The sequence below is a fragment of the Typopeltis vanoorti genome, chromosome 12 (genome assembly GCF_054136105.1).
Source record: "Typopeltis vanoorti isolate ZY-2024b chromosome 12, IOZ_Tvanoo_1.0, whole genome shotgun sequence".
In the NCBI taxonomy this organism is placed as follows: Eukaryota; Metazoa; Arthropoda; class Arachnida; order Uropygi; family Thelyphonidae; genus Typopeltis; species Typopeltis vanoorti.
This window is the reverse complement of record NC_143560.1, coordinates 13,251,491-13,264,999: the sequence shown is the minus strand read 5'-3', so window position 1 is coordinate 13,264,999 and position 13,509 is coordinate 13,251,491. Positions and strand designations below refer to the sequence as shown.

General features: G+C 35.2%; 1 protein-coding gene across 1 annotated transcript in view; it reads right to left on the bottom strand.

Annotated features, from left to right (window-relative positions):
* Window positions 1-8,014: 8,014 nt before the first annotated feature.
* The window catches only part of LOC150100586 (glycerol kinase 3-like), a 473,098-nt gene continuing 467,603 nt past the window's right edge, over window positions 8,015-13,509 (bottom strand). The window contains exon 19 of the mRNA XM_090401838.1: window positions 8,015-8,573. Coding sequence (XP_090257964.1) covers window positions 8,476-8,573 — 98 coding nt within the window. The 3' untranslated portion in view covers window positions 8,015-8,475. The remainder of the gene's footprint in view (window positions 8,574-13,509) is intronic.

The following is a 13,509-nucleotide window of genomic DNA, read 5'->3' as shown; positions in this document are numbered from 1 at the left end:
AGCAAGCAGCAACATCATTAAACAAACTGAAACATGGCAGTGTCATGTCAGTAAAATCACCATATGAGCAACTGCATTATATAAATCAGGCACTGGTCATAACTGAAAATCATTATAGGAGTGGATGGTCATAAAGCAAGCATTGTAAGGTGGAGCCTTATTATATCAGCAAATAAACTCAATAAGTGGAGGGTTAGTGATTATTATGGGGGGGGGGACTTCAAATATGAGATATAGACAAGGAGGAAAGGTCTTATGGTTGAAAGGAAATGGAATTTTTGCAGCTACTAAGGAATAATTACCTAAGACAGCATGTGGTGGTAAGTACTAAGGGATTGAGAATGATTAACCTTGTGATTACATCAGAGGATTTGTCTATAACCAAAATAGTTATGCTGCTACCAATCAGCAACAGTAATCATTCAGTTTTGAACCTGGGAGGTGGCTAAATGTGGAATTTTCAGTAAAGAAAGGTAAAGTGTAGAATTACAGATTTGGTGATTATAAGAAAGCTAAGAGATTGCTTGGAGTGGTGTCAGAGAAGGCCATGCTACAGGGGAAAGATGTCCATGGGAAGTGAGCAAGGGGGTGTTTGAAAAAAACACCCCTGAGTAGCAGACTACATCTAGATACATACAATAAATTGAAAAGTAAATGGATTAGTTGCAGCATTAAAAAGGAGTTTAAAAAAAAAAGGAGATAAAAAGTATGTAGAGGGAGTTAAAAGAAAAAGGTGATTAGCAGGCCAAAAAGGAGACTGATATGGTAAGAAAGGCAAAATTAGAGTATGAGGGGAGACTAGCAGAGTGAGCCAAGAATAATCTGAGCAAGTTCTTTCAGTATGTACGTGGCAAGTAAAAGAAAGAAAGAATGACCATGGTAGAACAATTTTGATGTATGCAGATATTAGGAAGGCAACAAAACTAGTTGAATTGATGAGTGATCACTTTGCAAAGGTGCATCATCTAGCTGGAGATATTTCAGTAACAGATGTGATGATGTTCATGTGGAAGTAGAGGGCAGAGAAAACAGAGATGTATAGGATATTAGAGAACCTTGATGTGAATTCAACTATGGGCTTGGATGGGATATCAGCTTACATAATTCAAGAATATGCTAGGGAATGGGTAGTGCTTTTGAGTAGAATGTTTAGTTTGAGGCTCAGCTCTCACAGAGTACAAAAGGAGTGGAAGCTCAAGACAGACCACTACTTTGCTTTGCTTTATGATCTTAATAAAGGTTGAAACCTATCTGGATAATGATTCTTCCTATAATGCATAACAATATATAAATCCAAAAGGAAGTGTGCTTTGCATTATGGGATTCTAATTGATGTGAAGTCAACAGCTTCTATATACAAGTAGCCAATTCATGAAAATACTTTGCATACAAACTCTGTTTGCATACAATTGGACAAAGTAAACAAGTAAACAATTTCTTAATAAGTATAATTTAGTACAGCTACATTACAACTTTCTACATCTATAAATGTATTATGTCCTAGTCAATGAGAAGAGTGTTGTTACCACTATTTTGCACAGAGCTTTGATGTTATTGTAGTCAGTTTAGCATCAAAGGTTACTTCACTACAACTGAATGATTGTCTGATATGTTTACAATGGTAACTCTTAAAATTAAAAATGGACTTACTATTGAATTATTAAAATTTGTACAATTGTTGCAAAAATACTCTCTTTCTATGCAATAATAAAATTTAAATCATAGTGACAAATACTATGAGAAACATTTTTATTTCATGCAGATTTAAATGAATTATCAATTCAGTAATCATAAATGTTGAAAGAAACAGCAAGCAGCTTCAACTTGTCACTGGAATATTAAACAATAGCATAATTAATAATTATTATCATCAACCAACCAACTCAAGAACTTTGTCAAGGAAAGTTTAAATGTGACCATAAGAGCAATTCAATATTTAGGCAACTTATGCTGAAAGTTTGTATATTTTTGTAAACTATTTATTCTTTTTAAAAGGCAAGTATTGTTTACATACTTGATTATATAAAATGTGTTTAACAGATTTAAGATTATTATTATTAGCATTAGACCTCCAAGAAGTCAAAAGATTCATGGCAGGAGGTCAATATTCTCGCACAAAATAATCATCAAACCATGCCTCAAACATATTCACAGTTTCCATTCTCACCAGGTTTATTCACCAACTATTCTCCATGAAAAGAAATTGCTCTCACTACCTTCCTCACACAGATTCTATGGATGGCCTCTTGTTCTATTCCTATCTCCCTCTACAAAAAAAATTTCATCATCATCAAATTCCTGACATGTACCCTCAGGGGGTGTATAGGATATTATGATATTACCATGAAAAGTTACATCATTACTAACTTCCTATCAACAATTTTCCTCTAAATTAACCTGTTATCTGTCAAGACTCTGATATTATCAGATCTTATACAAAGAACACTTGTTTTGCTAATTTTTCTTCTCCCGTTCTGTTTAAATGATGTACCACTTGAGATTAGCTCTGCTAACACATTCCTGACAATGTCAAGTTCTTTCCTAATATTCTCATTTTTAATATGATATTGCCATCTATTCACTCCCTTCATCTTTTCTCAGAGCTCTCCTCCATATTAATCTAGTAACAACTCCTCACAAACTTGTGTCTCAATCATATCTCCTTCCTTTCTTCTATTCATAAGGCTTTGCCAATTGCATTCCCTCAATCTGTTCTAATATTTCACATTCCATAGGCTGACACCAAAATCTTTTCTGGATCTTCTCTAATATATTCTCAATCCCTAAACCAGGCAAGAAAATCTGCACACACAGTAAGTCCAACATGAGCAATGCCATATTACAAGGGAAGCATGACTTTTTTGCTTCTGCATGTAAAGGTCCTCCTCATTATTATCATAATCCACTGTGATGTTCTTATAATTTTAAAAATTATCTCAAGTCTTTGTTCACTCACTTCCAAATCTTTCATCTCTTTCATCTCCTTTTAAATTTCCCTATTAATTGTATACCATGCATCCCACACCTTGCCCACCACCAAATTTCAAGGTTTTAAACTTTGCAACATTAAACAGACAGCTCAACTCACATAGTCTACTGTGATTCTCCTACAAGGCCATAACATCTGCTCTGCAAATAATTGTTCTTCCCAACTTTGCCTCATTAACAAACTGCTACATTATCTCCAGTTAAGCTTGTTGCAATATCATTAAAATATTAAGCAAATAAAAGCCCCAAACAGATTCCTACAGCACTCTGCTAGTGACCTTCCTTTTTTTGGGATATCATTCCCCTGTACACAACCTGCTGATATCTATATGACAGCCAATCACCTATCCAACTTACTAGTCTCTTATTCAATCCCATATGATTCAATTTAGTTATTAGCTTGTCATGTGGCAATCTATCAATGGCCTTTAAAAAAAAGATCCAAGTATACCACCTTTATTATTCAGTAAATGTGTCTCCTTGTAGTACATAAGCAAATTGTTAAAACATGACATTCCCTAACAAACATATGCTGGACATAATAGAGAATACTGCTTCCAAATTTTTATTTGAATCCTACCTCTCACCAACTAGGATTATAGTCCCATCTGCATGTCAAACACTTAGCAACAACTGCAGACAGACATACAGATTGGCCTATAATTTGTAGCTTATCCTCCCTCTTTCTGAAGTGGAACCATTTTTTCCCACTTTCTGCTCATTTTGGAACTTGCCATGTTCCAAAATTCCTTGATTCCCTGGTGCATTTCTTCAAGACATACAGTGATATATTATCAAGTCCTACTACCTTATTAACATCAAATTAACTTAATTCTCATATATCTCCTGCTCACTATCACCCCCTCCTCCACCATACCCTTGAACACTTCTCGTGATGTCACTTTCATGAGGATGAAATACTGTGATAAAATGCTCATTGAATGCTTCAGCTATATCCTCTGCATCAGTTACCAACCTGCCACTGTCATGAATTAACACCATCTCCCACAGTCATTCTTTCTTCCACTTGTTGCATACTGGGAGAACTCAGTGGGCTTGACTGGATAATTTCTGGTCATACTGCACTTTTTCTGTCTTTGCCAACAAAGTCACCGTCCTGACCTGCTATTTGTACTTTTCATGAACCTGATTATTACTGATTAAGGATCTTGTGTTGCCTTCACACAGCATCTGTCTTCTCATTTCAACTCAACTCCTCTTTACATGCTACAGTTCCCAGTTGTCTCTTAAGCTTTTCATAATCACTGGCTCTGTATCTCAAAAACATTCCTTATTTTGGCCAATTTAAGGTGGTAGGTGTACTCTTATATAAGTAAGTGCAAACTATTTATTTTCATTAAGTTCTAAAGGTGTAAAGTATTTACTTTCATTCTGGCCATTTTAAAATGGCCAGAATGAGATTTTATTTGAATCCTAAGAATTCACTACATTCAATTCTGAAAATGTAAGATATTCACCTAAAATTATGTTGCCATTTTGATAATAACACTTTTTTTATTTTAATTATCATGATAATCTTACAGGTGAATATCTACATTTACAGAATTGAGTGATAATTATCATGATTTTATTGAATGCATCCTCAAGGAGGGGGGGAAGCTACAGGACACTATTATTTTCTGATTGCCTTCTCTTAAAATTTTCACTTCCTTGTAATGCTTAAATTAAAAAATACTGAAATCATTATAACTTATTTTCTTATATAACGAAACCTCTGGTGAGTTCATCACTACAAGAAACACACGTATTAACCATAGTGAAAATTATTTAATTGTAAATATTTCATTCCAAGTATCTTAGGACATCATCAGTACAGTAGTTTAAAAATAATAGTAATAACATACGGTTAGTCGCATGATTATAATAGAATCTCAATAAGCGTGCGTAACGTGTTACAGAAGTTAAAAAAAAAATTAATTATTTTACACAATTTTGTATGACAATTTCCCATACTTTAGGAATAGTAAGAATGTCATTGCGGTTTAAATTTGGCCTGTGTAGTAGGGCTTCAGCACTTTTTTATATAAACGTTCATGTTTATATAAAGATCTATGTAAAAGTTTAGGCTTATCCCAATGGATCCTATGGCTTGGATTTTCAATTCCGTGTTGAGACAGATTTCTGTGGTTTAAAAAGACAAATGTGGTCTTGATGTTCTGAGATGCGTTTCTGAACAGACCTACCTGTCTGTCCAAAGTAAGACAATTTGCAGGAGCATGGAATCTCATAATTTTTTTTTTTTTTTTACTTCTGTAACACGTTACACATGCTTATTGAGATTCTATTATAATCATGCGCCCTAACCATATGTTATTCCTATTATTTTTAAACTACTATACTGATGATGTCCTAAGATACTTGGGATGAAATATTTACAATTGAATAATTTTCACTGTGGTTAATACGTGCGTTTCTTGTAGTGATGAACTCACCACAGGTTTCGTTATATAAGAAAGTCTTATTCCTTCACGGGGAAATGACAGCGCAGAAGACAAACTTACTAGGAAAACTGCAATTAAAACAGGGTAAGATATGAGCTAGAATCTCTTTTTTAAAAAAGTGCAGACACGATAATCTCATTCCAACCTTTGCAAAAATGAAAGACGTCATCAAATCTCCAGGTGCCCATAAAATTTATCAAAAAGCAAGCCATTCCTTACTACTCAATCAGTTATGAGTTTCTTAGCATGAACTAAACTTTCAACATTTAAGCATGAACTGGCAACAAACTTATCAAATACGTTAAATCAAGATTTGCTGCAATTGATTATAACTGTCTCAAAGAATTCAGGGAAAAAAGCTTTTGATAAAAGCAATAATACTCTGCATAATAAATACCTTAATCTACTAAATCGATCAAAAAAGATCACTAACAAATTACCAACTGAATAATGGATAGTCAATTTATCTAACTGTCCACTAACAACAGACAAATTAAATGTTCTGGTCATAAATTTGCAATTTCGCCAAAATGTTTCCCATATTTAGACTTCATACATAATATAGAGAGAAACATCGGCTAGCTCTCCAGTACTGAAGCCAACAGACTTCATTTTGAGGTAGCTAAAGTAATCTACAATGCCAAACCTTCAGAATTAAATATTCCACCTTCAGAATTGAAAGCTATTATATCCTTAAAATGTAATAAAAACATAATCATTACCAGAGCTGATAAAGGAAATACCACTGTGGTTCTTGATACCAGTTCATAGGACCGAAAAATGAATTTGCTTCTTCGAGATCGTAACACGTACGCCAAACTGGATTATGATCCCAAAACGTCAACTCAGAAAATTAAATAAGCTATTTGATGAAACTTCCTAATTAGATGAAGAGACAATTAAAAAACTTAAGACATACCATGCCAGACCTCCTAGAATTTATGGCTTACCTAAGCTACACAAAACTAATGTTCCACTCAGACCCGTTGTAGACTGTATTAGCAGTCCAACTTACAAGTTATCAAGATTCTTATCTAACCTTCTCTGTCCTCACATAGGCCACTCAATCTCTTCAATCAAAAATTCTACAGAGTTTCACACAAAAATAAAAGACATTCAACTGTCAAACACTGACTTGTTAATCAGCTTCGACATTGTTTCCCTCTTCACGAACATTCCTCATAAAGAAACAGTAGAATTACTAACTCAAAAATTTCTGTCTGATATAGTTGAATTATTCAAATTTATTATCACATCAGGTTACTTCACCTGGAAAGGTCAAATATATAAGCAAGAAGAAGGAACAGCAATGGGACTAAACCTAGTAAACAAAGTTCACTAAACCTAGTAAACTTGTTTCTAGAACACCTTGAAGAAAAAATATTCACTTTTGAACCCAAACCAAAAATTTGGTTAAGATATGTCGACGACGTATTTGCAATCTGGGATCATTCCGAACAGGAATTACAACTGTTTCTAGATAAAAGTAACCTTCCTATCAACTTTACGTTAGAAAAAGAATCTCCACAGGGTATTTCCTTTCTGGATTTACACATTCAAAGAAAAGAAACGGTTCCATCACCACGTCTATCTTTCGCAAGCCTACATTTTCAGGTCGCTACATTCACAATTCTTCTGCTCATCACCCATCTCAGAAATCTGGCATTATTAAATCACTAGCTTCCAGAGCACACAAATTCTGCTCCTCTGAAGAATCTCTAAACCAAGGACTAGAAGTAATCAAAAATACAGCCATCCTAAATAGATATAATCCTAAAACAACTCAAAAAAGCATCAGTCACTTTCCCATAGATCAAACCAGACAAGAAGTTCATAGGATTCTCATACCTTATGTCAAACGCATCTCCGAACGTCTTTCTAAAATTATGAAAAAATACAATTTTGCCACTACTTACAAACCTATCAATCAAATTTACAACTTGTTACCTTCTCCTAAGGACAAACTCTCACCTCTGATGTTGGCTGGCATTTATGAGATTCCATGCTCCTGCAAATTGTCTTACTTTGGACAGACAGGTAGGTCTGTTCAGAAACGCATCTCGGAACATCAAGACCACATTCGTCTTTTTAAACCACAGAAATCTGGTCTCTCTCAACACGGAATTGAAAATCCAAGCCATAGGATCCATTGGGATAAGCCTAAACTTTTACATAGATCTTTATATAAACATGAATATTTATTATATAAAAAAAGTGCTGAAGCCCTACTACACAGGCCAAATTTAAACCGCAACGACGTTCTTACTATTCCTAATGTATGGGAAATTGTCATACTAAATTATGTAAATTAATTAATTTTTTTTTTTTTTTACTTCTGTAACATATTACACATGCTTATTGAGATTATTATAATCATGTGCCCTAACAGTATGTTATTACTATTATTTTTAAACTATTGTACTGATGATGTCCTAAGATACTTGGGATGAAATATTTATAATTAAATAATTTTCACTGTGGTTAATACATGTGTTTCTTGTAGTGATCATAACTTAACTTATTGCTATTATAAATAAATCATGATCAAATCAAGTAGAAAGTCATCTTGCAAAAATTAAACTCATTTTATTCTTCTTTCTCATCACAACAAAAAAAAAAGATTACAATATATCACATGTTTTTCTCTGTGGGAGAGAGAGAGGGAATGCTAAAAAGTAGATATCACTCTAGATAAGATTTTATTTCTACATAATGCAAATCACTGTGTTCCATTCAGATTTGAACTAAGACTGGAGCAATCCAGACTAGAGGAAACAATCTCTAAAGCATTTAATCTTAAGCAATTGCAGCCAAATTTCAACCATTATTCATAACATAAAAATAATGAATATATACAATAAATTATTCTTTAATTATTATGTCTGAATCATGTTTTTTATATTTAGCTTGTGTTGATTCAAAAAATTTCAATAATAAAAAAAATAATTTATCAAATTTCATGAAATTCCAAGATTAAGTACTGGTGTATTTGTGAAATTAAAACATTTGAATACATAAAATTTTGCTATTTAGATAGTAAATGTTTTGCCAGCACTAAGATTCCAAAACTTGATAACAAGTAAAATCCTCCTGGAAGCACTGAGGACAGATTACAGTTACATCCTAGAAAAAAACAGGACCAGACATTAGATAGCATTGCTAATTTCAATTACTGCTAATTAAATAAAAACTTAAACAGAACTATTAAAGCAATTAAACTATGGTTCTGATAATTACTATTTAGTTGTTTTTTGAAATTGTGACTTTTCAAGGAGATGATGAAAGACCTGAAAGGTAAGCAAATGGATGGGTATATCAGTTAATTACAGCAAAGTTTATAGTTTTAAATCCTGAGATTAAGAAATAGAAAGCTGTGTTTTCTATTGGTGGTCCAAAATTGGAGGGAGTCGAGGTACTGGGCAATCCTAAGAACAATAATGAACTGAAGTTCAGTGGATTGCTGCAGTGATGAGAAGTTAGTGATGAGCAGAAATATAACATGGAAGTACCGCTGTACAATTATCAGATTCATCTGGACAAAATCATGTTGCAAAATTATTATATAGAATAAAATTCATAATATTACATATGAAGAAAGAAATCTGATGGGTAAAGTTCAAAATATTTCTGATATATATCAGCCCTGCACACAAGAGGTTCTCAAGACCTATAACATGACAGTGCCATGTGTGGGCAAGTGGTTAAAAAAAGATGAAAGGAATTTACTGAAGATCACTGAGGATTACAACAATACAATCTTCAATAAATTCCAAAGAGGAGAAGTGTAGGAAGTGATGGAAGAGAAGTTGATTCAGAGCTGAACTATATATGGCAAGTGGAATGGTAGCCATGGAAATACATATAGATAAGACAACAGCAACAGAGCATCTATGGGAAAATGACTGGAGAAGACAGTGAGAGAGGGCTCATCAATTAAGCAAATACTATCTGAATACAATCCAGCATTCTGAAGAGGATCACAGGTGCACCATGCCAAATGTTGGAAAATATTCTAAGGTTAGGAAGATTTAGGATTTATAGTGTCAGGAGTTCATCAGGAGAGAAGTACTGTTTGGACTAAAAAGTAATTATTATTATTATTATTATCCAGGCCTACATGGAGTCAAAAGACTCATCGTGGGAGGTCCCCCCCCCCCCAAGAAACACAAAGTCTATCATACCACTCCTTAAACTCATTGACCATTCTCACTCTCACCACTCCATCAGACAATGCATTCCATGGTTCAACCACCCTCCATGAAAATAAACCACTCCTCACCCTCTTGCTTAAGGTTTCCTTTCATAACTTCCAGGGATGGCCTCTTGTCATCACTCCTTCCCTTTGTTCAACCAAGTGAAAGAACTCCCCAGTGTCAACCCTGTAACCACCTCTCAACAGTTTAAAAGTCTCAATCATATCACCTCTCCTTCTTCTATCTACCAAACTCTGCAGTCCACTTTCCCTCAGCCGATCCTCATAATTAACATGGTACAGTCCTGAAACCATCTTTGTTATCTGCCTTTGTACCTTTCCACAGTTAATTTATCCCCTTCAAATCCTGGGGACCAAATCTGAGAACAATAGTCTAAGTGTGGTCTGATCAGAGTCTTATACAACGGAATGATAACCCTTTTATCTCTGCAGGTCAGTGTCCTTCTCATTATTGCAGCAACCCTCTGTGTTACCTTCACCACCTTTGCAATATGTCCCCTAAATTTCAGGTTTCTATCAATCATCAACCCCAGATCTCTCGTCTCCCCTAGTTCCTCCAGTATAACTCCTCCCATAGAGTATGCAGCATCCCATCGATGTTTCCCAAACCTCAAGACCTTACATTTTGCTGCATTAAACTGGCACCCCCATTCATTTGCCCATCTATCCAGCTTATTCAAATCCTCCAAGCTTTTTTGAAAACAGAAGCTATGGACTTGATGTGCTCATGCTAGGATAGGTAGATGCAAAGTTAACCCAAGAAGAGAAAAATTGATCCTAGTTAGTAAGCAGAATATTGTCAAAAGTGAAGGAGAGTGAGGCATGGTGTTTATTCTTTGAAATGACACAAGATTGCATTTTTGCAGAATTAAAATTCACCATATCATCCTCAGCCCACTTCAGAATGGCAAGGAGATCAGTGTTTAAGACATTGGTTAAAGAGGAATCTTGAAATGTGAATTACCTGAGCACTACAAGGTTCTGAAAATGAAAAGAGCAGTGAAGAGTACTGTCATCAGCAAAGCTATGAATAAGATTAGATGTCAGAGAGAGAGAGCAATGATAGACAGGAGGAAGAGTGCAGGTGAAAGCACAAAACCTGGAATACACCAGCATTGACTGAAAAATCTGAAAGGAAACCTACCTTAATCAGCAATGAATGACTGGAGAAGCTGGCAATCCATTCACAAACGGAAGGATGAATACTAAAAAGATGGTAGCTTGGTAAGAAGGCGACAATGACAGACTTGTCTGGATACCTTGAAAATACCAAGAGTGAGGAGCACTTGAGTTTCTTTGTACTTTTCCATCATGGCCTGCATCCAAAGGTAGGTGAGGTTGGCTGAGAGATCTGCTGTTGAACAAGAATGGATCCATATCATTGATCACTAAGTAACTGGCAAATCTCCAAGTATCATAGCAAAGCCGTTGGCTGTTTATGTTTCTATTATTTTTGAGAGTAACTGAGGTCAGAGCAATAACATGAGAGTGATGGTTGACTTTTATCTTCTTTTTTTTGGGGGGGGGAGGATATGAATAAAAGCTTCCAAGCTGTCAGATAGATTATTCCAGATGAGTATAACAGCTTGAAGAGATGATACAAGATGGGCATGAGTTTTGGAGCACAAACTCTTAGTGCAACTGGAGGAATACCATCAGGACCAGGAGATTTATTGGTACCAAGGCTACTGAGTATTTTTCTGATATCCTTCTGGTGAAATTTTGGGCATACAGTAGATAATTTGTAGAATAGCTGGAGTCTCTGAACTTGAGCCATTAAGCATATGCTGAATTTTTGGCTTGGACTACTTTGGAACAATTGCTGGAGAACTAGGGTTTCGATAAGAGTTGTGAGTTTTGAGTGGAATGGGGAAGAGAATAAAAGCACTCTTTCCAGTGAGAATAATTTTTGTTATAAGATCTGCAAGAATTGGAAGACCAGAAGCAGTAAGCAGACCATGGAAATAAGGCACAGTCCTGAAAGACATCCCAATTTGCACTATTGTAATGCCACAGGATACAAGGCTGAGAACAACTGGGAAAAGGACAATGTGTAAAAAAGGGACAAGGTTATGGTGAGATTCGCTAACAAGAGAGTTAAAAACAGTGGTGTATTTGGAGGGAGAGCTAGCTAAGAAAAGGTCCAAGATGTTGGAAGCATGCTGAGGATTATTTGTAATTCTGGCAGGTTGGTTAAATGATTGCTGACAGCAAACAGTTGGCTTCTTTTCAGCTTGGTCATTGAAAATGTCAACTGTGTTGTGAATGGAGAACCTGTGGAACAAGTAAAACATTTCAGCTACTTAGGCACAATTTTTACTGAAGATGGTAAACTAAATATAGAAATAGACAACAGAATCAGCAAAGCTGGTATGGTGGGAAGTCAGTTGAATAAATTCATATGGAATAAGAAAGAAATTAGTCGGAACACTAAATTAGCTGTATACAAGACTGTGTTCAAACCAATTTTAACTTATGGATCTGAGAGCTGGGTCAGAAGTAAAACACTTGACCAAAGACTAGAGACCGCAGATATGAGAGTCCTAAGAAAGATTAGAGGCGTGAACAGATGGCATCAATGGCAATATCATATTAAAAATGAGGATATTAGGAAAGAACTTGACATTGTCAGCATCCAGGAATGCGTTAGCAGAGCTAATCTCAGATGGTATGGTCACTTAAATAGAATGGGAGAGGAAAGATTAGCAAAACAAGTGTTCTCTGCCAGGTTGGCAGGAAAACGACCCAGAGGAAGACCAAGATATAGGTGGATTGATACAGTACAAAGTGCCTTAGACGATAGAAATATAAGATCTGATAATGTTGTTGTTTTGACAAGTAACAGACTGATTTGGAGGAAAATTGTAGATAGGAAGTTAGTAATATTGTAATTTTTTCATGTAGTACTGTCATATCCTGTACACCCCTTGAGGGTACATGGCAGGAATTTGATGATGATGATGATGATGGTCTGTGAAGTTGGTGAAAGGAAACCAATCTGAATTGTGGATATTGAAATAATCAAGAAAGATTAACTCACTGTTAGGGTAATTAGATTGTATGTAATTGGCTTTCAAAAATAAATAGTTAAATAGGTCAGTGATGGCACTGGAGATAGGAAAATGGTAAAGAAAGCAAATAAAGGCAATAAAATGAGATAAGGAAATTTGAGCCAAAGCAGATCATATAAAGGGGATAATAACCTTTAGCAACATAAGGCCTGACAATTATGTAAGTCTCACCTTTCTCATGAAAGCATCATGGAAAATGTAATGAGGAAAGTTGAAGTGAGATGTGTTTGCAGATGAGGAAAGTTGTGGTTCGGTGAGGAATAACATATTGGGTTTGGATGTCTGTAGGTGGTGATGCAATGTATTCATATTAGAATCAAGACCTTGGATGTCGGAAAAGTCAATCCAGCAATTTTTTTAAATGCATGGAATTCTGGTATTTTGATGATTTTTTTTCAGCGTTTTTTATTTATTTATTGTATTTTTTTTGGTACAGTTTTGATATTTTTTGTTGGTTTGCTATGGGAAATTTTTTAACAACAGTGATTGCAGAATTTTTTTTATGTTACCTATCATGTTTGTAAGTAAACTGATAAGAAAATTTAAAAGTAAGAGCAGGCAATGGGGAGTAGATGACTCCAATCTAAGCAGGGCCTCAGATAGTGCCTCCCCCCTGCAAGCTGCTATACTCAAGACTCCCTCTAGGCATAACCTAGCAAAGTAAGCAGCAGTAGTATTATCTGCCAGTTGACGGAAGTCTCCAAAATTGTTAACAGGTTTGGCCCCATATACCATCTACTAACTTCTTCTTCTTCCTCTTTATAGTGTTTTATCC